Source organism: Acipenser ruthenus, chromosome 18 (genome assembly GCF_902713425.1).
Source record: "Acipenser ruthenus chromosome 18, fAciRut3.2 maternal haplotype, whole genome shotgun sequence".
Classification (NCBI taxonomy): Eukaryota; Metazoa; Chordata; class Actinopteri; order Acipenseriformes; family Acipenseridae; genus Acipenser; species Acipenser ruthenus.
In genome coordinates this window covers 6,278,337-6,303,890 of record NC_081206.1, presented here as the reverse complement: position 1 = coordinate 6,303,890, position 25,554 = coordinate 6,278,337, and the positions used below count along the sequence as shown (strand labels likewise).

At 36.9% G+C, this 25,554-nt stretch overlaps 1 protein-coding gene across 2 annotated transcripts; it reads left to right on the top strand.

The window, feature by feature from the left end:
- Positions 1-449: 449 nt before the first annotated feature.
- LOC117417480 (delta-type opioid receptor-like) lies at positions 450-22,547 on the top strand. Of its 2 annotated transcripts, XM_034905406.2 has the most exons (5): positions 450-1,125; positions 1,530-1,755; positions 9,825-9,920; positions 19,830-20,191; positions 21,171-22,547. In XM_034905406.2, exons 2-5 carry the CDS (start codon positions 1,544-1,546, stop codon positions 21,692-21,694), a joined length of 1,194 nt encoding a protein of 397 aa, XP_034761297.1. In that variant the 5' UTR covers positions 450-1,125; positions 1,530-1,543; the 3' UTR covers positions 21,695-22,547. The 2 variants fall into 2 exon arrangements, with proteins under 2 accessions (XP_034761297.1, XP_034761299.1); XM_034905408.2 differs by lacking the exon at positions 9,825-9,920.
- The last annotated feature ends 3,007 nt before the right edge of the window (positions 22,548-25,554 follow it).

Genomic DNA, 25,554 nt, shown 5'->3' with positions numbered 1-25,554 from the left:
TATAAATCAATGCATCCTACATATTTACTGGCAGGCAGCCTTGGGGAAATACATTCCGTGACTGTGGACAGGCAACACAAAAAACCGTGAATCGTTTAAACATTTCGGTTTGTGCATAGCATATATAAAGATGCCGATTTGACACTATCGAGTTTGAACTTAATATTTAGTTCAGTTATTAGATGATCGCAAAACAGCATAGGCTTGCAGGACTGCAGTCTGATTTCAAACGAGCTTCAAATGCGGGGCATTTGCCGAGTTTACTAGACATTAATAACTTCATCTCGAGGGACTGCCTTGAGCTGTCATTGCTCTGTTAAAACACCACCTTATCATCGACACGAAGCCTCGTCGAGAGCAGGCACACCTGCATTAAACTCAGCGGTCCTCTGCTCCAGACCCTGGTAAGACCATTTCTTCTCAACAAAAGCTAACATGACAAACTAAATGCACTTCGTCTACCCACTACAGCAACAAATTCTGAATACTGCCTGAACACTAGTGAAGAAATTCTCGGTTCAGCCTTTAAGTTTTGATTTTAATCCAGAGAGAGAGAGAGAGAGAGAGAGAGAGAGAGAGAGAGAGAGAGAGAGAGAGAGAGAGAGAGAGAGGACAAGCGCGGAAAGAAAGGGAAAGAGCTGTGTTTTAACAATGTGCATATGAAGAATGAAGAAGTGATGTACCGCTATTGCAAGTGGCACGGAAAGGAAACAGTGGTAAATATACAGTAGGACGTCCAGCGGTGTGTGTGTGCGTAATCTGATTTGGACTGCAGAGGAAAGCTAGGGGGGTGGTGGTGGGTGGAGGGGATCACTGTTGTTTGGTGAGAGAACGTCCTCTGTAAAAACTGAGAACTATCAACCAAACCAGTCGACTTCCAACCACTCCTGGCCCCCCACACTCAGATAAAGAAAAAAAAAACAATCGTTTCCTTCATCCTTGCGTTCTACAGTAACCTGCAGTGTAAGCTTTACAAACAGAACACAGAAAGAGGGCGTTAAAAGACGAAAATAGCCGCAGCAATTGTGATTCGTTTGGAGAAAAAAAAAATCAAAACAAACAAACATTTTATTTAAAAAGTCAGACATTCACACACGACGTGGTGTTGGAGTGGAGCATTTATAGGTATGTACCAGTAGTTACTATGCTCAGTGGTGTGCTACAGTGTAAGCATATGCCACGATGCAAATGATGATCAGCTTTCAGTTATGGGCATTATGTATCTTGCAAAATACATATGATTAGACGTGGTTTATGTAATTTAAATATGCATGTACTGTAAGTCTGCCATCTATAAATGAAACTGTGCGATATAAATTAAATTTCACCTGTGCACAACGACGTCAAACTGTTATATAATGTCATTGCACGAATAGTACAAGTACATTTGAAATGGTGTAATAATATTATGTTTGTATTTACTTGTAGGAAGAACATTTTGCAAATGCAGACTACATACATATATTGTGATCTTTGCTATCCCCACAGTAACTAACTGACAAACCTAGCTGCCTGTTGTTTTCACCTAGGTCTGTGATTCACAATGGATTTCTCAAACGCACCAGATTGGTTTAAGGAAGCCATCCTAAACCGATTTATAAACGATTCTTCTTTCATGAACATGAGTGGTTATAACTTCACCCACGAGGGGTTCGTCTTGCCCATTGGCATAAAGATCACCATTGCTGTGGTTTACATGGTCGTCTGCGTGGTGGGGCTCGTGGGAAACTGCCTGGTCATGTACGTCATCATCAGGTAAGGCTAACTACAATCAAGGAATTTGCTGTCAAATCTTAAATATGTGCTCGACTAAGAGATATAAAAGAAAAGCTTACCAGTTGCTAGTCAGAAACCTTTAAACTATTATTATTATTATTATTATTATTATTATTATTAGTAGTAGTAGTAGTAGTAGTAGTAGTAGTCGTAGTAGTCGTAGTAGTAGTCCTATTTAAGGTATGTATGAGGGACTACACCAGTAGTACATTGCATTATATTGACTTTCATTAGTATTGTTGTTGTTGTTGTTGTTGTTGTTGTTGTTGTTGTTTGTGCTGATCATGGTGAAGGTCGTTGTTATAATTGAGCTGTAGGGGTATAGCACCAACTTTTCTAGATTGATGCATACATTGTTAAAATAATAACACTGTAGATGATAGCTAGAACTTCAAACCGCAAAGTGTGTGTCACCTGTTCACCATTACAGATACTACTGCTACAACTGCAACTGCTAGACAAGCACTTTTAGATGCTCTGTTTTAAAGTTCAGTCCCATAGGGAGCACTAAACCATGATTAAATCTTCTTGAAAATCGCAGTTAGTTGATAAGCTAACGCTTGAACAGTTTCATACATGTTTTCATTGGATTCCATTCACTTGTTGAGTGGTTATTTGCGTGGAGCCTTGAAAGGATTTGTAGCTCTGTTACTTTTCTGCATGAAATGGAGGCTTCCATTTCCAGCTGCTGTCTGATATTGCTTCAGTCTTTCATAGATTCATTCATGCAGAACATCAGAAACAAGAATATTGATATCCTCACAATGTAACATCTTCACCTGTACACTTAAGATGAATTCCAGGACGCTACGCTCATACATTTCCTGGATGTTAAATATACAGCTATGGACAAAAGTTTTGCATCACCTACAATTTTATGATTGAGGAAAAAAAAAACTGTATGAACATAATTTAGATATTTTATTTAACATCCTGTTGTCAAAGAAACTACAAAATGATCAATCAATCAATCTCTGCATCCAGGAGGGAAAGGTAGGGACGGACCTTTGAGATGTTTCGGAGGTGGTAGAAGGAGGATTTGACTACAGAGGAGATTTGGGCATCAAAGGAGAAGTTACTATCCAGAAGTACAACAAGGCTTCGTACAGTGGGGGAAGGCAGCAGCAGACAGTTTCCAAGGTTCAAGGCAGCAATATTGAGATTCTTGAGCTGAGTTTTGCAAAAGTCTACCGAAAATAATAGTACAGTGTTAATGTTAGATTTTGAAATGATTATGGAAAACTACAAAGCGTTATGCAATTCAATATGTTAACGTAACATTATTTAGCAGGTTTCATTTTACTTTATGCCCTAAAATTAGTTCATTCTATTGGGTGATGCAAAACATTTGGCCATAGCTGTATATTAGAACAATTTCCTCAGGGCTTAAGCATCACCTTATAAACCCCCTAAGAGTTCTATTTATCACTGTGAAAACGTTAGAATCTTTTGTTCACTGTATTGGAATGTTCAATTTATAAGAATGTTGTTTTGCAGAACCGAAACAACAGAGAAAACTTTTAGGAACCATATGGATCAACAGAAACGCATACCCATGACTTTTATAAGTGAATAAAAGGTACTGTTCTCTTGCAATGTGTCTCGAAAGAACAACAAGGAAGTTATAGACAAACTAGGTTATTTTGATCCTACAGTAACTGAGCTCTGAGTTTATTTTTAACACCAATAACAAGACAATCCACTCTGTTGTGATGGGAAACGGTGACACAGTCTTTATCTTGCAGGTCACAGCAACATCTGTGGCTGACAATGTTCTGCTATTCTTGTTCAAATTGCAGCACTGTGTCGTGTTGAGATGCCTTAAGCTATTTGCAATTACTTATTCAGTTTTAACCTTGTCTGCTAAATTTTCACATTTAACTTAGTACTAGCTACTCCTTTTTCAACTTGAATAGGCGATTGATTCCCAGCAATTAGGATTTTTATAACAACCAATGATCCGCCCTAAAAAAAATATTTCTTTTTTTATGGTTTATTTTACTGTCCAAAAAATAACAAGCGCAAGCAAAAGGCAAGCGCCTAAGCCAATGAGAAAGCTCTAGCGTAACCTATCAGTGAGAGGAGGGTTTTGCAAAATGTGTAATTTCAGGTACAGCATCCTTCCACATAACAAACTAAAAAAGCAACAACTTTTAATAAAGATTAATATTAACTGCATACTTTTAACTAGGGAAGTTATGAAATGTCAAGAACTGAATACAAGTTTCATGCAGTGTCTGTTCCAACCTTGTATTTTTTCATATTTTCTTAAATTTAGTTATTAATTGCATTTTATAACAAGTTTATCATGGTACAAACTTAAACTGAAAGCAATTAATGTGTAAATGAACCATTACACCTTTGCTAAAATGAATAATGGTGCTTAATTATCATCTGTGTGGTCCAGTGGTTAAAGAAAAGGGCTTGTAACGAGGAGGCCCTAGGTTCAAATCCCACCTCAGCCACTGACTCATTATGTGACCCTGAGCAAGTCACTTAACCTCCTTGTGCTCCGTCTTTCGGGTGAGACGTAATTGTAAGTGACTCTGCAGCTGATGCATAGTTCGCACACCCTAGTCTCTGTAAGTCGCCTTGGATAAAGGCGTCTGCTAAATAAACAAATAATAATAATTGTATAATAAGAATAAATAAAATGCTTATGTATTATTATGTATTTATTTTTTGCAGCTACTTTGTCGCTATTTATTTTCTGTTCATCGATAGTCAATCGCCAATATGCAAATCCTCTCCCAAGCAAAGCATCATCTCGTTTTTCATCTATTCATCCATAGCTAATCGATCTGATGGGAAGCAGCTGATCAGACTTTTTTGTGAAAGACTGATTATGTTAAAAAACAAAAATTTGGTGACGTTGGTGTTTAGTAACTGAACTGTATCACGTTAAGACCGCACACGCAGCATTTGACAGGCTTCACAAAATGTCAGTTTATCAGCCGAGATGATTATTGGTTGTTAGTTGCGTTGGAAATTGATTATATCCCCTGGTCACTTAGTAAAGCCCGCCCACGCAGCATTTGACAGGCTGCACAAAACGTGACATTAAGCATGTTTGTGAGAGGATCATGGTGAGTGGTTTTTGAAAAATCGTGATAATAAACGGGGCATGATGTTAAGCGAGGTGATATAAAACGGGTTCATCGGTACCTGGAAAACTACAAAGCAGTATGTAATTTAATATGTTAACATGACATTGTTCAGCAGGTTTCCTTCGACTTTATAAAGCAAAACTTTTGGCCATAGCTGTTCAGTACTTGCAATAATTCAGCTAGAAAATATGGAATGCGTTTGGCAATGGATCCTCAACAAAGGCACAAGGATTCCTTTGAAATAGCTCACACAGCAGAGAGGAAGAAAGAAGTGTCTTCTACAAAGGCCATAGACGTACTGTAACCTAATACCGGATATTTCTTTATTATGACCCTCACAGATGACAGCATGATTGGTTACTGCAGGTTTGGAGAATTAACTTTCTTTCTGTATCTCAGGACAAAAGACATTAGAGTGCTTAATATTCACAGAGTAGGCCTGATTTTAACAGTAAGTGAGACTGTTCTAATTTCAGCTGTACTGTCTCCTTATATGTGAATTTAATTATTTTTATCACCAGCAGGTATCATAGATCATAGTTTTAAACATTGTAAGATAGCTGCAGAACTGTGCTTACTGAGAAGCATTTTTAAAGATGATGATAAAAAGCTTAGAAATACTAAAATAAATGACAAACGTTTCTTTTGCTGTTTTTAAATACAGCAATATTAAGTGTTTAGTAGTTATTATGTTTGATCATATTGTGTAACGTTGTTATTATTATTCAAATTGAAGAGTGTAACGTATTCCCTTTCCAGACTGATTATAAACCAATGTAATTTTGAAGAAAATGTTTTTACTTGGAATTTGATTATTTATTTCATTTTTCGAAACATCCTGCAATTACGACAGAATGCCTGCTTTTATAACAAAATAATTACTGATCAGTGTTTTCCTGTCAGATATCCTTTTGAAGTCTAAAGAGCACATTAATAGTGACTATTGATTTGAAGTCTGAGCAGTTTGCATTGCCATGGTAACAGGAATTGTCTACATTGTAAATGCTTGGAGCCGGCAGCAGTTATTAATTTTGTGGTTCAATATATCTTACATATTTAATACTTTCTTTATTACATTACTCGATGCTCTTGCAAAGGTTCTGTAATATCTCTAAAATGCAATTTTCTGTTTAGTTTTTGCAAAGTTTAACTGATGGGCTCCAGTTATCCGCTACAGGTTTAACTAGAATTTGTGGTGATGCAATGGCAGATATTGTGATACCAATAACTGCAGCTGCAGTTAGATGAGATTCTAACAATAAAACGATATATACTAACAATAAAACTCTGTTTATAACACTGTATGGGTAGAAATGTTTGACGACAATTACAGAGGTACATTTGACTTCTCTCAACTCTGTGCTGTTGCTGACAAGGTCGATTTATCCTGTATTGTAGAAATACAATTATTATTCACAATGCTTATTCGCACTGCGATGTTTTTGTGATTGGATTTGTCATGTATTCCTTTCTTCTGTTTGGCACAGTATTGTTACTCTCATGAGAAAAAAAAACAGGATTGCCCACAGAAGTAATTCAGCATCCTGACCCAAAAGCGATAGTGCTTGATGTAAAAAAAAACAAAAAACAGGCACATTATCAGACATGTTGAGTCTGTTTGTAAGGGTTAGTTTGAAATAAACTTCAGCGTTGTTGTTTGCTCTCAGTTACGATACATGAGGTGTGTCAAGCTTAGCAGGCATGTGAAACCAGTTCCTTTTGGGTTGTTGCAAAGTTAATCTTTGCAAGTAAACTTTTACCTGTTCAAGTTTAGAATTTTTTATTTACTTTATTGAACATATTACATTCATCTCCCTTAGTGGGCCATTTATACAATACAATACAATACAATTTGATTGTATATAGCGCTCTTCACGTTTAGTCAGAATTAACATCATTAATACATTTTTTTTTTTAAACAAGCTCAATACATGGGCAAACTAACATTCCATTAGACCCGACTGTGCTCGTGAGCACAACCAACTGAAACCATTGACCCTTACAAAGTTACAGAACGGAAAAGGGCAGATGTAGCACTCACTACTGATTAAGGCTGAATCTATATACAGTGCATGGCAAAGACCAAGCCGATGTATAGAAATGAAAAGCTCTCGGTGAATCAGTAATGGCGCTGGATAGGTATAGCACTTCAAATCTCGCAGCCATGATAGTTGCCCAGGGAATACTTCCAAAGGAATATGAAAATATAGCGGAAGCACATAATGTAATGTGGACATGAGTGACAGTGTGGAAATGTTAGATTGTGACCTGTCAGGTTCTACCTTAACTATGAATAGCTTCTAGTTAAAGTATGAGTCAAAGAATTGTCATACTGTAAAAAATGAATAATTTAAAAACAAGAAAAATGAAGAGCCATATTCAGAAACAGCACTTGTCAATGCTTTCTCAGTGCTTTCTCATTTTTTTTTTTTAATATGGAGGTCTCTCACTCGGGGTGGCATTGCAGCTGAGTAATTTACTGTTCACAGTACTGCATTTGAGTGAGTAAACACAGTGTAATAACAGGGCAAAAAGGCTGTACATGAATTTATAAACACAGCTCCAGGTATTCATTGTTTTGATTGTTTTTCTTTTTATAGCACCACTAATGCTATTTTTAATTCTACTGTTGCAAGTTAATTGAAAATCTCAGGACAGCAGTTGTTAATTTTTCTGCAGAGATTTGCACATGTGAGTGTTAAAATCAGATCTTGTGATTTCCACAACTATCTCATTCTTTTTGACACATTCTCTGCATATGAACACTTTGTCTGAGTACAGTTGTATATTTGGAGGTGGCTCCACAATATAGGTCAATTATCATGGGTAGCAAAATAATTGTACCAGTGCATGAAATGAATGTATTATTAACCCCTGCAGAGGAAGAAATCCTTAGCGACAGAGGTACAGTGGAGGCGTTCATACCTCTATATACGTACTGTATCATATCTGATTGTGGTCAAACTTGGTATTTAGCATACGTTATTGAGATTCTGGGTTCTGAGGATATACAGTATGGAGTTGTCTACCTGTCTGTCACAATTGCATTCTTATACATGTGTTCCATTTCTCCAATCTTCATCAAACTATTCATTGCTGTTTTGTAGTCTATACTGTTGTGCTCATGCTGCTGATTCACGTGCAGTCTATGTCATCGTCTTTTTGTATACTGATAATGTGCTGGATGTTTCCATTCACTTAGTTTTGAGATAAGGCTATGTCTAGAAATGGAAAAGCTTGTATTGAAAGGAGGACTTTGTCATAGGCTATTAATTCAGTTTATTTCTTTCTGTTTCTTTTCCCCAAGTTCAAAGGGCCTTTCTGGTATGATTCGTATGAAAAGCACTGAGTGTCATTCTTCAGATTACAGTACTTGAGACTTGGCTGTAGGTTTAGTGAGGGAGTATAAAAAGACCAATTAATGGAATAGAACGTAGTGTCATTATAAAGCAAGTTAATTAACTGTGCTGTATGGCTGGTAACTTGATACAAAGAGGCAGTTTTTTAGAAGTCACAAAACAATTTATTTGAGCAAAACAGAACATAAAACATAAAAAGTTCAAATGCAAACACAAAGCAGATACTTACAGTATACTTATGAAAAAATGCAAACACCTACATTTACTCAAAGTCCCTACCCTGTGTATAAATTACAGGTTATTATCACCTACCCTGCTCAGTTTATTGGTCAGTATAATTGTTCTATCTCTGTTACCATCCATGTTTCCTATAAACTGCCAATAATTTATATTTGATTTTTGGTGGTGCTGTTTTAAATCCCTACTCAAAGTGATGTATTTAATTATTTGTTTTGTTAATTAGTAACATCGGAAATTTTAATTTCATCTACTGTATTCATCTTGTGGCTCTTTATTTTCCTTCTAAAATACTTTTATGAATACCTTGTTATGACTGAGAAAGCAGCTGAAGATATATTGCAATTAACAAAACCCTGGGAGTAAAACGACTTTAGTTTGGATAATTCAGTTATTTTCCTTGTGATATCAGTCATTTAGCTAAAATTACTGCCAGTGGTCAAAAGCTTTTGTAGATTTAAGAACAAAATATTTTTTTTATGAGACCAATTAGAGCAGTGTAAACGGATTCATATTCATTTAAGAATCTGCTGACATCAAACAACAGCCACACAATGCCCAGCAGCCTACCCTCCAACTACAGAAGCACTTGTAGGAATTATAGTGGAGGCAGATCAATGCTTCTGATTGGTGGAGAACCAAACAAAAGGCTGGGCATTCAACAAATACATACAACCATGGTTGTTGCATGATGAGCAGAAGTTTTTTCTTAGTACTAAAAATACTTTTTTAAATGTTTCAACAAGATATCCACCATATTTCTTATAGCCAAAAATAAGCTCCCGCAGAGCAAGATTGGTGGCTCAACACAATCTCTAGTAAAATTGAAGATATGTTGTTTTGTTTTGTGTTTTCCGTCTCAATGTTTAAAACTGTTTTGCCAGCTTTTCATTTTATGTGTTTTTTAGGTGTAAAATGGAAGTACATTCTATGCTGCTAATTGCTTTTTTTTAACAGAATCTGTAAAAAGAAAAATGCTTATATAACATGAAATGTAAAAAAAATGGTTACCAGAATGGGGTAATGTTTTTACTCAACTATTATGGGAATATGCACTGTGTGTACAGTATGTAACAATCCTTTTTTACACTTCCCTATCAAAAATCCTAACTGTATAAAATATTACTACCATGGTATAACACACACCTCATGCAACCTTTAGCACGCAAAGATTCTTTGAAAGATGTGTAAAAGAGCAACAATATATTCCGGGGATTACAGTAAAGGGCAATCAGAAGATACAGATTCCAGCTGGTCAATTGTAGAATTAGTACTAATTTACTCCAAGCATCCAACCTAGATGTGAGTCAGTTACTGAATGGACTAATTCCGGAATTTGTTATAGGAGGAATCCTGCATTCTGGGACAATTCAGGGATGGGACAAAGGGGGACTGCCAGTCTTGGAGACAGGAGGGGACAAGGCCACGCAAATCCTTTTAGGTGAGGAGCGAGATCTTAAAATCAATTGCAATCTTCTCAGACAACCAGTCTAAAGATTTAAGCAGCTGGGTAATGTGCAGAGAGGTGAGTACAAGCTGTCAGGCTGCAGCATTGGGAATATTGTAAGCCTATGAAGCAAGACACCAGAAAGGCAGCAAACACAGAATTAAAATAATCTTTGTACAAGGTAACAAAGGCACAGATTAGAATCTCAATGAGGAGCAGTTTTCCTCAGATGACGTGATGAAGTGAGACCTTTATTACACTGCAAATGCGAATGTGAATCTGGAAACCCAATGAGTTCTATTGCAATCTGCAGTGATCAATGAATATATAAACCTATATACTTTATATATAGGCTTATATATTCATTTAAAGGGGTGCAGTATATTTCTAAGTCTCTATATACATACAGCTAGACCTAGAAATAAACTGCATCCCTTTAAAAGGAGGATTCTCAGAGTGCTTGAGAAAGTATATTTTAAGAGGTTGAAATTCTGTTGGCTTGAGGTTCCTCATTTGACAGTCATGGCAGAACCTATTTAAGGTTGGTTTTCATATTAAACCTAAAGCAGAACACGCTCCAGGTGGCTTAAACAGAACTCCAGTCATGCAGATTGTATAAGAACATGATATTAACAGTTTAGGTCCTACTCAGATGTATAGATCTTAATCTAAAATGTGATTAACGTCACCGTTTATCTGTTTTCCTCTGAAATGTCCATTTACAGGAATGGTCTGTTCCTGATGCTGCACACTGATTTATTTAAAGCAGTGCATGCCATCATTATTCTGTGCAATAATTCAAGATATGTAGGTTTTGCAGTTTGATGAGCAACCCATACATGTAACCCTGTCAATTCCCATTGTTCACGGCACATTATTGCTGTCAGCGCTGTGACAGTCAGGTGCCATATTTTGCTTTTAATTTTCACAAAAACACACATTTCATTTTTAAACTGAGACTCCCTAGTAATGACTCCAAACAGGTGCAATTATAAGTGTAGTATGCTAGATTCTGCTTTCAGCAGTAATTCCTTGGCCAATTACCCTTTAATGGGTAGTACAACATTACACATGAAAAACACGTCTAAATGTGACTTATTAACCTTAAGCTGTGTCATCTCAGTCGTATATAATTTAACCTATTTCTATTGCTAGTCTACAGCAGCAGTGTGGAGTAGTGGTTAGGGCTCTGGACTCTTGACCGGAGGGTTGTGGGTTCAATCCCCAGTGGGGGACACTGCTGTTGTACCCTTGAGCAAGGTACTTTACCTAAAATTGCTCCAGTAAAAACCCAACTGTATAAATGGGTAATTGTATGTAAAAATAATGTGATATCTGTATAATGTGAAATAATGTGATATCTTGTAACAATTGTAAGTCGCCCTGGATAAGGGCGTCTGCTAAGAAATAAATAATAATAATAATAATAATAATAATACAGCTCTGGCCAAAAGTTTTGCATCACCTAGAATTTTAGGATTGAGACATAATTTAAAAAAAAATCATTTAGATCTTTTATTTAACATCATGTGAGCAAAGAAACTACAAAATGATATCGCAAAAGTCTACCGGAATCCATAATTGCAGTACAGTATTTCATGTTAGATTTCGAAATGTCATTTTTTTTATTTATTATATGAAAACCTACAAAGCAGTATGTATTTCAGTATGTTAATGTAACATTATTCAGTAGGTTTCATTCAACTTTATGAAGTAAAGTTAATTAAGTGTATAGGGTGATGCAAAACGTTTGGCCATAGCTGTACAGTGTCAGTGTCTTGTTGATACTAATATCGAATGACAGCCTTGACTGAAAAACAAACAGCACCTGATTACAACCCAGACAAATACCAATATGTAATGTTTTAATTCAGTGTTGCATTACATCAGGTCAGAGCAGTGAGTAACCTGACGTTCTCCAGGTGAACCAAAAAGCATGCATGATAATTTACTGACAGAGAAACTTGCAGATGAACAGGTACGAAGCCATTATACTGTTTTTTTTTTAAAATTATTATTATTGTTTTTATACTATGTGTGGACAAATAATGTTTCTTTGTAATGTATTTACTTACCATCTGGTTTTTGCTTTTCACAAATTGACAGGTGTTGGCTAGATAGAAAGTTTGGATAATGATGCTGACAATGTGATATACACAGGGCATAAAAGTGGTTGCAGAGATATAAGAAGTCCCTGAAGCTGGGTTTATTATGTTTTAGCAACATTGTGCTTTTTTATATATTTAAAACGCATAAATATTTTCTCTGATTGTTTTGTTGCTCGACTGTGTTATTGACCCAGGAGTAAATGCTGTACTACAGACCACTTCAAATGTCAGAGTCTCTGGGCACTATGTTGAAGCAAGTGCTAAGATTTAGCTACGTTAAAAAAAAAAATGGAAATATAAAATACATAAAGTACATCTACATTCTGCATCTTTTATTAAGATTTTATTTAAATTTATTATAAAAAAAAAAATCTTGTGTAGGATCGCCGGGCAGTCTCTACTCCGACTTCCACTGTCTTAGCGTCGCACATGTTTACTGTAGCAACGGTAGCAACCATAGCAACAGGAACAACCATAGCAACACGATGCCCTGGAGGAACAACCTATTTAAGGGGATAGAGCAGGGCTTCCCAACCCTGGTCCTGGGGACCCCGTGTGTCTTCTGGTTTTCATTCCAACCGAGCTGTCAATTACTTAACTAAACCCTTATTTGAACTAATAATTGGCTTAATTAGACCTTTTTAATTGTTCTCAGCTCCTATAAAGTTGCACAGTTCAAGTTATAGCTAACTTGAAATGTGTATCTGTTGGGAAGCCCTGGGATAGAAGGTAGGTTAGTAACCATTTGCTTCCAAACCTCGACTTCTTCTAAATAATTCTGTAATCATTCTGTAATCTTGTAATCATTGCTGCCGTTTAGAAGCAGGATGCAGATTTTCTGGGTTATATGCAGTCGTAAAGACTTTATTAAGTATCAGTAGCACTGCAAGCGAAATTAAGATGACTTTGAAAGTGTTTGATCAGTTATGAAGTTGTCTTTAAAACTGTCTCCCTTCTAAGAGCCTATGAACCTAAGAACATGTTTATAAACACTCTTTTAAAAAATAGTTCAAAGGTTTGTGAATATAGCTCTATTTTTATTGATGAATACTGTACTGTACACACAGTATGAGTTAAGCTTTAATTTTACTTTACATTAATTGCTTTGAATGTGTTTTATCACTTATAGTACACAATGAACATAACTGATATTATATAGGGTATCATAATATTTAAAGCAGCACCTTAACAGCATGTACATACAGACACAGATATGAGAACTAGTTTCTATCAAATTTACTTCATGCATACCTAATTCATTCTAGCCAATAAGTATCACTTTCTTTTAAGCTTGTTATCTCCTCAGGTAAAGGTACATATGAACATACAAATACTCAGCTTAAACAAATTACATTTTTGTGCAACAGCAGAATGAACATCAAAAATCCCTTGTTAATATATTTTTGGCAGAATAGTTGATTTTTCATGCTGATGCAACTGAACTGAAGATATTACATATCCTTTTAGTAACTTTGGCCTATTTGGTGCAGCACAGTGATAAAAAACAACACTTTGAATAATCGTTATACTGTAGAGTTATAATTAAATAATCATGTTGAATGTTTTCTACAGCTGCTCCTGTAGCAAATTGCAGCTGTGTTTTTTGGAACAAATATCTCCTTTTGCAATGTTAGATGAAGCCAGCGATTTCAAGAGGATAAATGCCTTAGGAAATAAAATCTTTGACCTTCAGCTGGAAGAGAAATCTCCTGTGCTCACACACTCGTGAATGTTTAAAAGACAGCTAAACTGCTAAACAGGTGCGATCTCCAGGTTTCATATTTGTATTAACAGCTGGCTTCAAATTCCCCTATTAGCATCAATCTTGGACGGCTTTACTGAAGGTAACTTTATATCATTGGGAGCCACAGATAAATAAGGAAAAAAAAAATATTCATCACTGTAAAGCACAGAACAATGCATGGTATCGGTATGGAAAAATGCAATGACTGTGCATTTACCATGATATATTTTGAAAGCAGCAGATTTGGTTTTCTGTGTACTGCAGTGTAGACTGAGTTGTGGCACAAGCACGTTAAATTGTGAACAGCAGGTGTGTGGAGGACAGCAGAGCTACACTGCATGATGCATTGAGATTAAACACCACCACGTCAGGAAATCAGATAGAACACATTCTGTATAGATTGAATCAGAGCCCAAGGCACAATGCTGCACCATGGTGTTGAGAGTTAACAAGACCACATGCAGAAATATGATGCAGAGAAATGAATACCAAATTAATCAGCTGTGGCTGTCTGCCTCTGGGGGTAGCATAATTGATTAAGGTAATCTTTGTGAATACCTGATGATTTATTATTCCAATGCCTAAAGCTGTATTTTTTAGTTCAGGTTGTGTGCGTCAGATTCTACAGATTTACCTTCGCCATTTTCTTTGCAGATTGCATTTGCTCAATTTCAAAAGCTCAAAAACACCTGGGCCTCTACCAATTACAGGTATCGCACAGAGCTTTGCAAATGAATCTCTTTCTGGATCTTTTGTTTAAATTGGGTATTGAAAATATTGCAGAAACTGTCCTTATTGTAACAATAAAAAATGCATGTTTAAGTTGTGTGTTTGTTGTTAGCATGAGTATTCATTTTAAACATTACATAAACTTATCCCTTGATATTCCGAGCCCTCACACAGCTGTGTGCATTGCAGTCACCGTTCTGGTTCTCAAAACGGAAGCATGCCAAGAGCTATGATGCAGTGTGCACATGCTGTATGGATCCAAGAGCTATGACGCAGTGTGCACATGCTGTATGGTTCCAAATCTGTGATCAAAGCTTGCACACAAAACACCTTTAAACACCAAATCCCTGTTGTATTTCAAGCATCAAAACTTATAACGAGGGTAGTGTAAAAAGTGTAAAAAAAAACAACCAGAAACAGAAAATAAATGATGACCTGTGCAAAGCTTCCAAACTGATCTCGTCATTTTATTGTGCTCAGCTGACTTGTGGTGGAATGTGAATGTATATCTGATGTTATATTTGCTATTATTATTTTGATTTATTTAATGAAGCATTTGCATGCAATTTATATATGTATATATACTGTATATACAAACATATATTTATAAGTGCTTACAAGCCTGGTATATGTATTGGGAAATTACTTTGTGTCAATATTTGACTTGCTTGTAAAAATGAAAACAAACCAAGCTTGACAGTGCTCCATTAAAAAGAGAAGAACTGCTGCTATTACTCCCTGTGCCTGAAAATCACAAGCAAGCACAGGGGCAGGTATTAAACTAGTGACACTGGGGAGAAGATTCATTCAAAATGACACTGCATTTCTTAAGTCACACAAAGCTGTTTTTCTCATCATTTTTTTCCATCAAAAAGATAATGGAGGTCTTCGCTGTGGAGGCAGATGTGTTCCATCCTGACAATTACAGTTCCTTCTTTAAACAGACCATTATATATTCTTTACTTACCAACAACTCACCTCTGAACCAGGCCTGCTGTACAACAAACATAATGTAATTAACATGGAACAAGCAAGTGGCGTTTTTTCTATTGCCCCGGTGATCATGAACTATATTAATACTACAGTACACGGGGAAAATAACAATGTACTCATGAAGTCTGGGCTAAGGTAGTATTTCTAGAATGAGGATAGAGAGGCAGTATGCATTGTACGTCTTCAAAAAGCAACCATCGAAGAAAGCCTGTTTTCTATATGCTTCTTGCATTCATTCTTAGATCATCACATACCTGTTATTTTTTATTTGACTGAAGGTTACATCTGTTTCCTGGTTGAGCTACTTTACATCACTGACCTCAACATATTGTTAGTGGTTTTATGTGTCATTTTCTTTACAAATGGCATGTCCCCTTACATCTATCTTACAGTACATGTTTATAAGGGAAACTGGTCACACTCATTTTAAGGGGTACTTCTGTGTCAACAAACACTTTTTTTATTTTGTGTTAATGGTTAAGCTAATATATTAACACATTTAGAAACAAATAAACCAAAGGTATAATAACACAATGATATCTATTTTTGAAAACCTTCGACTGGCAAATTTGAGTGTGACATTTAACACATTTTGCATTTATTACTTCAATTCTCATTTCTGTTTTTAAACGCGATTATTACCCAAAAGGCACGACTCTTAATTGCTAAGTCCTTATCTAGTAGCTGTCTAATGCAGAGGTTAAATGAGGTACATCACTAAAGCTTGAAGCAAAATACTTTTCTTGTTAAATAAATGCGCTTGCTTTTAAGCTATTGTCATGGCTGGATCTTTGCCATGCTATTATCGACAGAATAGCTTGGTAAAATATATATATATATATATATATATATATATATATATATATATATATATATATATATATATATATATATATATATATTAGTAGTTACTGTACGTCTACGTCTCTTACAAAAGTGTTGTTTCTTGTCCTTGAAAAAAGCTGTCTCGTAAAATAAAATACTTAAACCAGTGTACTTCATCTAAAACATGATTATATATGAATAGAATTCCTCTGTGGTGTTTATCACGTCCACACACAAAACAGACACATAAGTACATTTTTACTGAACTCTTAAGAGTAGATTGAATGCAATTTTGATTAAGACTAGTTTCAAGCACCAGTGCAATACATTTATATTTATATTTCCAGCGGGAGATGGAATTACTCCTGAACTGTTAATGGTAAGTGGTGTGTGATTGCTAGTGCGGGATCTGCCCACTTTGATACTAGTTACCCATAGGTTAAAGTTAAAATAAATAAATAAAATCAGATTAGCAACCCAACTCTTCCAAGTTCTCTTACAAAACACTGGTTTTCTAGCACAACATAACTCATTTTTTTTACATCCTAGCACAGATGAGGTGGTTTTAGCGAGTACCTCGAAACTCAGGCTTTCCCTCGTGGATGGAAGCAAACTAAACGGATTGTCTTTAAGGGTGAGGGAACATAGATGAAATATAAATCAGCAACAGTACAATGTGGCATCACTGCTGACAATGCAATTACTACAAAGTAGCCGTCAGAAAACGCTTCATCATTTGACACCCCCGCTCCCCCTCCACAGCCGTAAAATAAGTAATCAGATAATTGACTTTTTGAATGGATTACTTTGCATCCCTATTGGGAGCAGTACACACATGTCCCTGAGTGTACTGAACAGTATGCATGTACATGCCTAGGTAAAACAACTCAACATAGTGTTCTGCTCTTTAAAACCGGGCCTTAAAGGGAAACTTTATTTATGATGTTTTTTTAATTTCTTATCTGTTTAATATCATGTCATTCTCTGTTTTTTTAGATCACTAATCATAAAAGTTACTTTAAAAGAAAAACTACTGGGTATGCTGTGAAAAGAGACTTCAATGGCTTAAAAAATAACATTACTTAAATAATGATCTATGCAGAGACAGACAGTAAGAAATGTGCAAGCATACACTAAGCATTAGTCAGTAAGACCAAAACTGTGCAGTGACTGTTGCACGCCAATACATAAATTAACATCAATAATATAGTTGTGCTCTTTACATTTAACATTGGTAGAACCAAGGAAGGTTTACGCTGATCAATGCAGATGACACATGCATGTTGAGTATTCATAACATGCTTTGTTTCATTCCAAACATCCCTCTTCATCATCCTCCATCATATGGAAATGGGTTTGTGTTATACACTGAAAACTGCGGCGCTGTGTTTTTCTAGTGCTACTTGCTACATCTTGCTATGCTTTTACAGCTTATTAAATCATGGATGAAAAGCAAGAAGTGTTCATTAAATATTCTCAAAAACAACTGCAAATCAAGTCTGTCAACACTTAAGTTAATTAGTCTGCAGTGGTAAGCTGTGTATATCCATTATGTATTAACCTAAATGCAAAAATATATCTATTTATGTAATTTTACAGTCAAAAGAATTTGTGATTGAGGATGTTTTAATCTTCAGTGATTTCCCAACAGTTTTTTTTAAGCAGTTACCATAGTGTCTAAAATCTTTTTTAAATGAGTTATTTTTTACGTATGATGTTGCCATTATTCCACATTATTCTCATGCACAAAATGGTTGAAAATATTTTTCTAAACTCAATCCAATTTGAGATAATAATATACTTTCTAAATAGCAGCTAAACATGCTATTTGTGTTCAATCAGTTGTGCTGTGTTATTTACTCTACAGGATTCTCTTTACTGATTACACTGTGTAACAAATTTTTTTTTTTTTTGGTTCCTGGGTAGTAAGTGTTATTTCCTAATTGCTTATGCCTCAAAAGTATAGAAAATGGCTATTATTCCCCACAAACTTTGCTTTTGTGACCAGGACAGTGATATTTTGAAATGTACCTATTTTCCAGAACATTCCAGATAGATTCAGTGCTGAGTAAACTTGGAGTAACTTCTAGAACTTTCTAGAACTTAATAATATAAATCCAGTAATATAAATAGTAGTATAAATACAGGGGCCTTAAGCCCACCAGTTCAGTTTAGTTCCAGCTGCCTAAGTGGATACATATCTGCATTTTTCTGAGATGGCATCAAGGTCATAGGAGACTTCAAAATGGTGGCATTCCTGATGGGTCTCCAAGGCGGTTTTACCAAGTTTCCCTGCTATCTTTGCCTTTGGGACAGCAGGGACACCAAGGCGGACTACCACAGGCGGGACTGACCACAGCGGACCGAGTTCTCCGTGGGGAGGAACAACGTCAAGTGGGAGCCACTGGTGGACCCCCGGAAGGTGCTGATGCCACCACTGCACATCAAATTGGGCCTTATGAAACAATTTGTCAGAGCTCTAGATAAGGAGTCGGCAGCCTTCAAGTACCTTCAAGACTTCTTCCCTAAGCTGTCTGAGGCAAAGGTCAAAGCCGGTGTCTTCGTCAGACCACAGATAAAGAAGATCCTGGAGTGCAATGAATTCCCCAAGAAGCTCACTAGTAAGGAGAAAGCGGCTTGGAACAGCTTTGTCGCAGTGGTTCGGGGCTTCCTGGGCAATCACAAGGCCGAAAACTGTGTGGAGCTGGTTGAGACTCTGGTGAAGAACTACGGCACAATGGGCTGTAGGATGTCCCTCAAAGTCCATATACTTGATGCTCATCTTGATAAATTCAAGGAGAACATGGGAGCGTACTCGGAGGAGCAAGGCGAGCGCTTCCACCAGGATATACTGGACTTTGAACGCTGCTACCAAGGACAGTATAACGAGAACATGATGGGAGACTACATTTGGGGGCTGGTTCGTGAAAGTGATTTACAGTATAATCGTAAATCTCGAAAAACTACTCACTTCTAAATCTTTTGTATTACTTTAGTATAAATACATGTTAATTTGGATTCATATGTTGTTTTTTTCTGACTTTATGTGAACGAAAAGACACAAATGTACCCGTTTTCTCATTGGAAATAGGTAAATTTCAAAATATCACTGTCCTGGTCACAAAAGCAAAGTTTGTGGTGAATAATAGCCATTTTCTATACTTTTGAGGCATAAGCAATTAGGAAATAACACTTACTACCCAGGAACAAAAATTGTGTTACATAGTGATATGCCTTATTTTCCTTAACAAGACCTTACTGTTGCTTGTCCCATAAACTGGGAAATTTCAGGGCATCAACAAAACTTAATACTAGAGAGTGGATTCTAGACCTTTGTCTCCAGGAGTATTGCAGTTAATCTAAGAGTTTCCAGATATTTCCAGAGATTTATGTCCTGTTATAAAACACATGTGATTGTATATAGAATTTGTGCAGTTGACCATGTCTCTTGTGGTATATCTATATATCATTCTGACACCACACATGATCTCTTTTCTTCAACAGGTACACAAAGATGAAGACTGCAACTAATATATACATCTTTAACCTGGCCCTTGCAGACTTTCTGGTTCTCCTCACCTTACCTTTCCAAGGCACAGACGTTTTCCTTGGGTCCTGGCCGTTTGGTAAGCTCCTCTGCAAGATAGTGATCGCAATCGATTATTATAACATGTTCACCAGCACCTTTACCCTCACCATGATGAGCGTGGATCGGTACATCGCTGTCTGCCATCCAGTGAAAGCCCTGGACATGCGAACCCCTCACAAAGCTAAAGTCGTCAACATCTGCATCTGGGCTTTGGCTTCTGTAATCGGTGTACCAGCCATGGTTTTGGGGGATGTTGAAGAGGATCCCTATGGCACAGGTATGTACAGTCGCTCCGAAGGTAGCTTTTATTGATGATCCTCGAAATGAGTTTGCCATTCGTGTTGGAGAATAAATAGAAAAAGTTTAATTTTCATGTTATTAATTTACTCAAGTTGCTCTACACAAGATGAAGAACTGGTCTCTGGATTTTCTATATACTTATTTATTTTTCATCCTTGGAAGCATTCTTCTTTAAAAGGTTTCTATTCATGTCAGCATGACGTTTAAAAACATACATGGAAATAACAACTAGTGGTTTTTCTTGCTTTAAAACTTTCAGAAATTAGTAAGACAGAGATGAAAGTCATGCTTTTTTCATTTTAATTGTGGGAATGGAAATTATAGTGTGTATTCTCTTATTAAAACATAGCCTTGCTATAAAGTAAAGTTTAGTAAAAGATTTTTGTATATCACAAAAAAAAAAAACAGAAATCACTTACAATACAACTAATAATTTGATTATGTCACTTTTAGAAGCAGTACTGTTTATGTACAGTATATGGACTTTTTGGAGGAAAATATTTAAATGTTTGAGAGAAATTCAGTAAATAAATTAATTAAATGAATGATTTCCCAGGTATTCTGTGAAATTGTTACATACTATGTATTTTTGTATCCCCTTCCACCTCTTTTTTCCCACAACTTTTTCATTAAAATGCATGTGATTGTAAAGAGTCCATTTTGCTTCAAGTTTTCAAAAGTTTTTTTAATAATGTATTCATTACTTAACTGCATGGCATTAAATTCTTTGTTTATTCATAACGCTTCTTTATTTTCCATTACTAAATACATTCAGTTCCTTCCATCAGCTTGCTACATTCAGTGGAGAACGTTTGCTGATGTCCAGTCCTCCTGAATCAGTACTGGGTTGCATCAGTGAGGTGACATTCAAAATGGCCATTCCACATGTGGATGAAAAAAAAAACCTTCTAGGGCAAACACAGAAATGATAATGCTTCTACTTGTGTGTCTCTCAGCTATCGAGTGCGCTGTGGTCCTGCCTCAGCCCTGCAGCTTCTGCGACGCTGTATTTGGCACCTGTGTATTCATCTTCTCCTTCGTCGTCCCGGTCGCCATTATCACCATCTGCTACACCCTGATGGTGAAGCGCTTGAAAAGCGTGCGGGTGCTGTCCGGCTCCAAGGAGAAGGACCGCATGCTGCGCCGCATCACGCGGATGGTCCTCATTGTGGTGGCGGTCTTCGTTGTCTGCTGGACTCCCATCCAGATCATGGTGCTGGTCAGGGCCCTTGGGTTGAACCTGCACAACGAGTTCACAGTCTCACTCATGCACTTCTGCATCGCCCTGGGCTACGTCAACAGCAGCCTCAACCCAGTCCTCTACGCCTTCCTGGATGAGAACTTCAAGCGCTGCTTCAAGGAGTTCTGCTACCCATCTTCATTCAGGATGGAACTGCAGCGGTCAACCAGAATGAAGAGCATTGCCAAAGAAGTTGCCTGCAACTGCAAGCATGCAGATGGGACTAGTAATCCTGCATGACTAGACGTGGAGCTGCCGTTGGTTACCGCCAACCAGCAGAAACCTGGCAACTCAAATGCAGAGCTTACTCAAATAACAGCCCTTTAATATATGCTGTGCTTGTGCTGTGTGGTCAACTGAACATGAAGGTGGCCTTTGAAAGGTTCAGAGTTTCTGATTTGGAGAAAGTCAAGGAACTTTTACCTGCGCAGCCAGAGGAAAAAAGAAAGATGTTGGGATACTTTTAAAAAGACAAAATATGATATGATATAAATTATGGCCTTAATTGTATCATCTGTTAAAACTTGCCTAAACAGCGTGTTTGATGTACAGTAAATGGGTACTTTTGTGTTTTTAATGCCTAAAAAAGTGTGTTATTGTGAAAAGTGTTGAGCAGATAAACCCAGCATATTCATATATTTTTGTTCTGTTAACAAAAAATAAATAAATTGGTAGCAGTGTTTCTAAGTTTGAAAATATGTAAGTTTTCAAAAAGTACAAGACATACCTTTAAAAAATCTATTGTACTGTTCTAGAACTATATTATTGTCAGAAGTCTCATAGTAATCTTACAATGTGCCTCTGCAAATTGCTGGTTTATGTCATTATTCTTAGCGAAGAGAACACTGCATGTCAGTTGAATGGGTATATTTGACAGCTTCGCTTTGTGTAAAAGTGAATGTTGTTAGACTCGCATAACTTGATCCCAAGGTTGCAACTATGTTTACTTTCAAAAGCAGTCATTGCTGAGCTGTAACTGAGATTGTATTCTTCTGTTTATTTATTGATGTATTCATTTACATATAAGAAGCATTGTTATCAGCATTGTAACTGACAATGCTAATATGTTCCACACATTAAAGAACCTGCTTTGCAAAACAGAATTGCAGCTGCATTTGTACAGTCTTCTCTGGTTTGTAAAATAGTTTTGGGTAGTTTTCTTTTTCTATATTATGTTGTTATTCAGTGCTGTGCTATTATTCAGGGTCTGACTCAAAAAAAGGGGTGAGGTACAGTACAGCTATGGCCAAAGGTTTTGCATCACCATATAGAATTAGTTATTATATAATTGTTTTGTGTGCATAAATAAAACAAGTGCAACAAACCAGTCATACTTTAAAGCTTGCGAATACTGATGGACTGGACAGTTGCCTTGAGATCCCTGCTGTAGCCCTTTCCAATAAGTATTCCAACTCTTTCAGCCTTATCGATTGAAGAAAGTGCAGCAAATCCAACAAATTACCAATCTACCGGCGTGCTGTTTGTGTACGCACATCGACTACAGCTAGATTATATGCAGGCAGAATTACAATTTAGTCTTTAAGAACTGATCACACAATTGCTCTTCTTGATTGAATAATTTCTGGAGACGTCCTGGATGTTTGTTTTAACATTAATCTCTTACATCTCAGTGATCCGCAAACATGTTAAGCAGTTTTTTGACACACTATGCGAAAGAAAAGGTGCATTGCTGACTGCACTGAAATTCTGACTGTCCAATGGTTGCATCTATAGCATGTCTCCAGCACTGCAGCACCTCCAGTTCCCAGATGTGTACAGACCAGGTGTGCTCTCCTTTATATTACCTTCTTATTTATGGCAAGTGGAATCTCTCTGCCATTTCCGTTTATTGGCATTCCATATCCTGTTATTCTTCTACAGCACAACGCAGTGCAGTTTGGATAAACAAGTATTAAAAAAGGTCCTTAAGGTCAGCAGCGTGTCGGCGAGAGGAATGACTGATTTGTAAGCGGCACTACACATTTTATTAAAAAAAACTGGACCTTAAAGCAAGGAAAGACCAAAGCCCTCAGCATTAAAGCTAGGGGATGCATCGAGACTACTTGGTGACAACTGTCTCCCCTCGATAATCTTGACTTTGGCTCTGATTTGATCCAAAACAAAGACTGTTGTATCCTTGTACACTTGATATTATCTAGCGGCCTGCCCTAATGTCTATTACACTCACACTGAGTTCCCCATGTGTCGGCTCCTAATGGAAATCTGTACTGTCACCCTGGCTGTGACAGCCTGTTTGTTGGATCCTTGCAAACAGCTTGTCGTTGATACTGGCACTATTGAGTTTAAGGAAAGTATACAACTGTGACCATCAGCAAAGGCTTCGGCTTAAGGCCTACTTATGTATGGCATATCAACTTTTATAATAATTACGTCTAGAACTGTAGAATATGGCATTTTGTTGTTTCATTCACATTTCAATTGTCCCTTGATAAGGCTACTGTATCAATAACCCTATCACCTCTCGATTTGTGTTGTGTTGATAAGTATATTCTTTTTTTTTTTACTGAATTACCAGTGTTGCGTCATAAACTCTTTCTGGACATCCAAACAACATGTGTCTCTCTCAGGTTTTAATATCTGTGTTGCATTTTTCACAAGCTTCCGTCCAATGGGCTTCCCATGGCCCCCAGCCCTTCAAAAAAAGCGTAATTTTATTTTTTTTTAGAGATTATTACAGAGTTCAGTTGCCAGTCGCTGCTCTATCAATTCTTTTACATGTCTGTAATTGAAGCCGTTCCACTGTGGAATGAAAGCAAAGGAGTAATGGTGGTAATTATTGAGAATATCAAGACAAGCTTGAAAGAAAGCACTTTGAAGCTGAAAGATTGTGGTGCTGTCTTCTTACTAAAAGTATTCCGCTGATGGGGATGTAAACTGCAATCAGGAGTCTTTCTATAGAAATGTCACTGGAAAGGCAATTTTAAAATGAAGGTCTAAAGTAGGCAGTCGTAGAACAATGTACTGTACATATGGTAGGCAATCCAGGGAACACCTGCTTATCTTGTCATCTCTGTCGAACATCTTGGAGGAGTTGACTGAACACTGAAATACAGATGTGATGACCCAATGGAAGAAACAGCCAAGCTGGAAGCACTGGTGTTTGAGATGTCATAATGGCTGTTCCAGATGTTCTTTAACATCAATCCTGTTCAACACTGAATCTACAGGCTTGAGCGTCTGAAACGTAAGTTGAGAAAAAGAGCAAACTAAGCAGCCTTGGATAGCATCACTTGTGTAACACACATCTCTTAGATAGCACACATCTCTTAGATAGCACACATCTCTTAGATAGCACACATCTCTTAGATAGCACACATCTCTTAGATAGCACACACCTCTTAGATAGCACACACCTCTTAGATAGCACACATCTCTTAGATAGCACACATCTCTTAGATAGCACACACCTCTTAGATAGCACACATCTCTTAGATAGCACACATCTCTTAGATAGCACACATCTCTTAGATAGCACACATCTCTTAGATAGCACACACCTCTTAGATAGCACACATCTCTTAGATAACACACATCTCTTAGATAGCACACACCTCTTAGATAGCACACATCTCTTAGATAACACACATCTCTTAGATAGCACACATTTCTTAGATAGCACACATCTCTTAGCACACATCTCTTAGATAACACACATCACTTAGATAACAACACTTCTTGTGACAAACCCTTGATAAAACACCACAGTAGATTATATATACAGAAATAAAATCTGAGTATACTGTGCCCCTCTTATGCAATGTGCACCCCCTATAACATGTTTAATTTTTGCATTTTAGTTTGGTGCCTGTTTTCCTGAAATGAGACAATCCTTTTTCACAGGTAGCACGATGCAGAGTTAGGGCTGGATTCTTCCGGATTAAGATGCGTTTTTCTGAGGTAAGCATGTGGTGTTGTCCCAATTCAATTATCATTTTAGCTGGGATTGGGCAATAAAAAAAAACAGCCATGCAACAAATGTGACATGTGGAGCATAATTTATTATGATTAGAATATCATTAATCACATGGTAATTCAGAGCAGACCATAACAAGCCATGTAATTAACACACACAGGATCTG

Excerpts from the sequence above, each read along its gene's own strand:
- LOC117417480 (XM_034905406.2), top strand. The coding sequence starts at position 1,544 with ATGGATTTCTCAAACGCACCAGATTGGTTTAAGGAAGCCATCCTAAAC. Across the intron at positions 1,756-9,824 it reads GTCATGTACGTCATCATCAG|GAGGAATCCTGCATTCTGGG; the intron begins GTAAGGCTAACT and ends AATTTGTTATAG. Across the intron at positions 9,921-19,829 it reads GGCCACGCAAATCCTTTTAG|GTACACAAAGATGAAGACTG; the intron begins GTGAGGAGCGAG and ends TTTCTTCAACAG.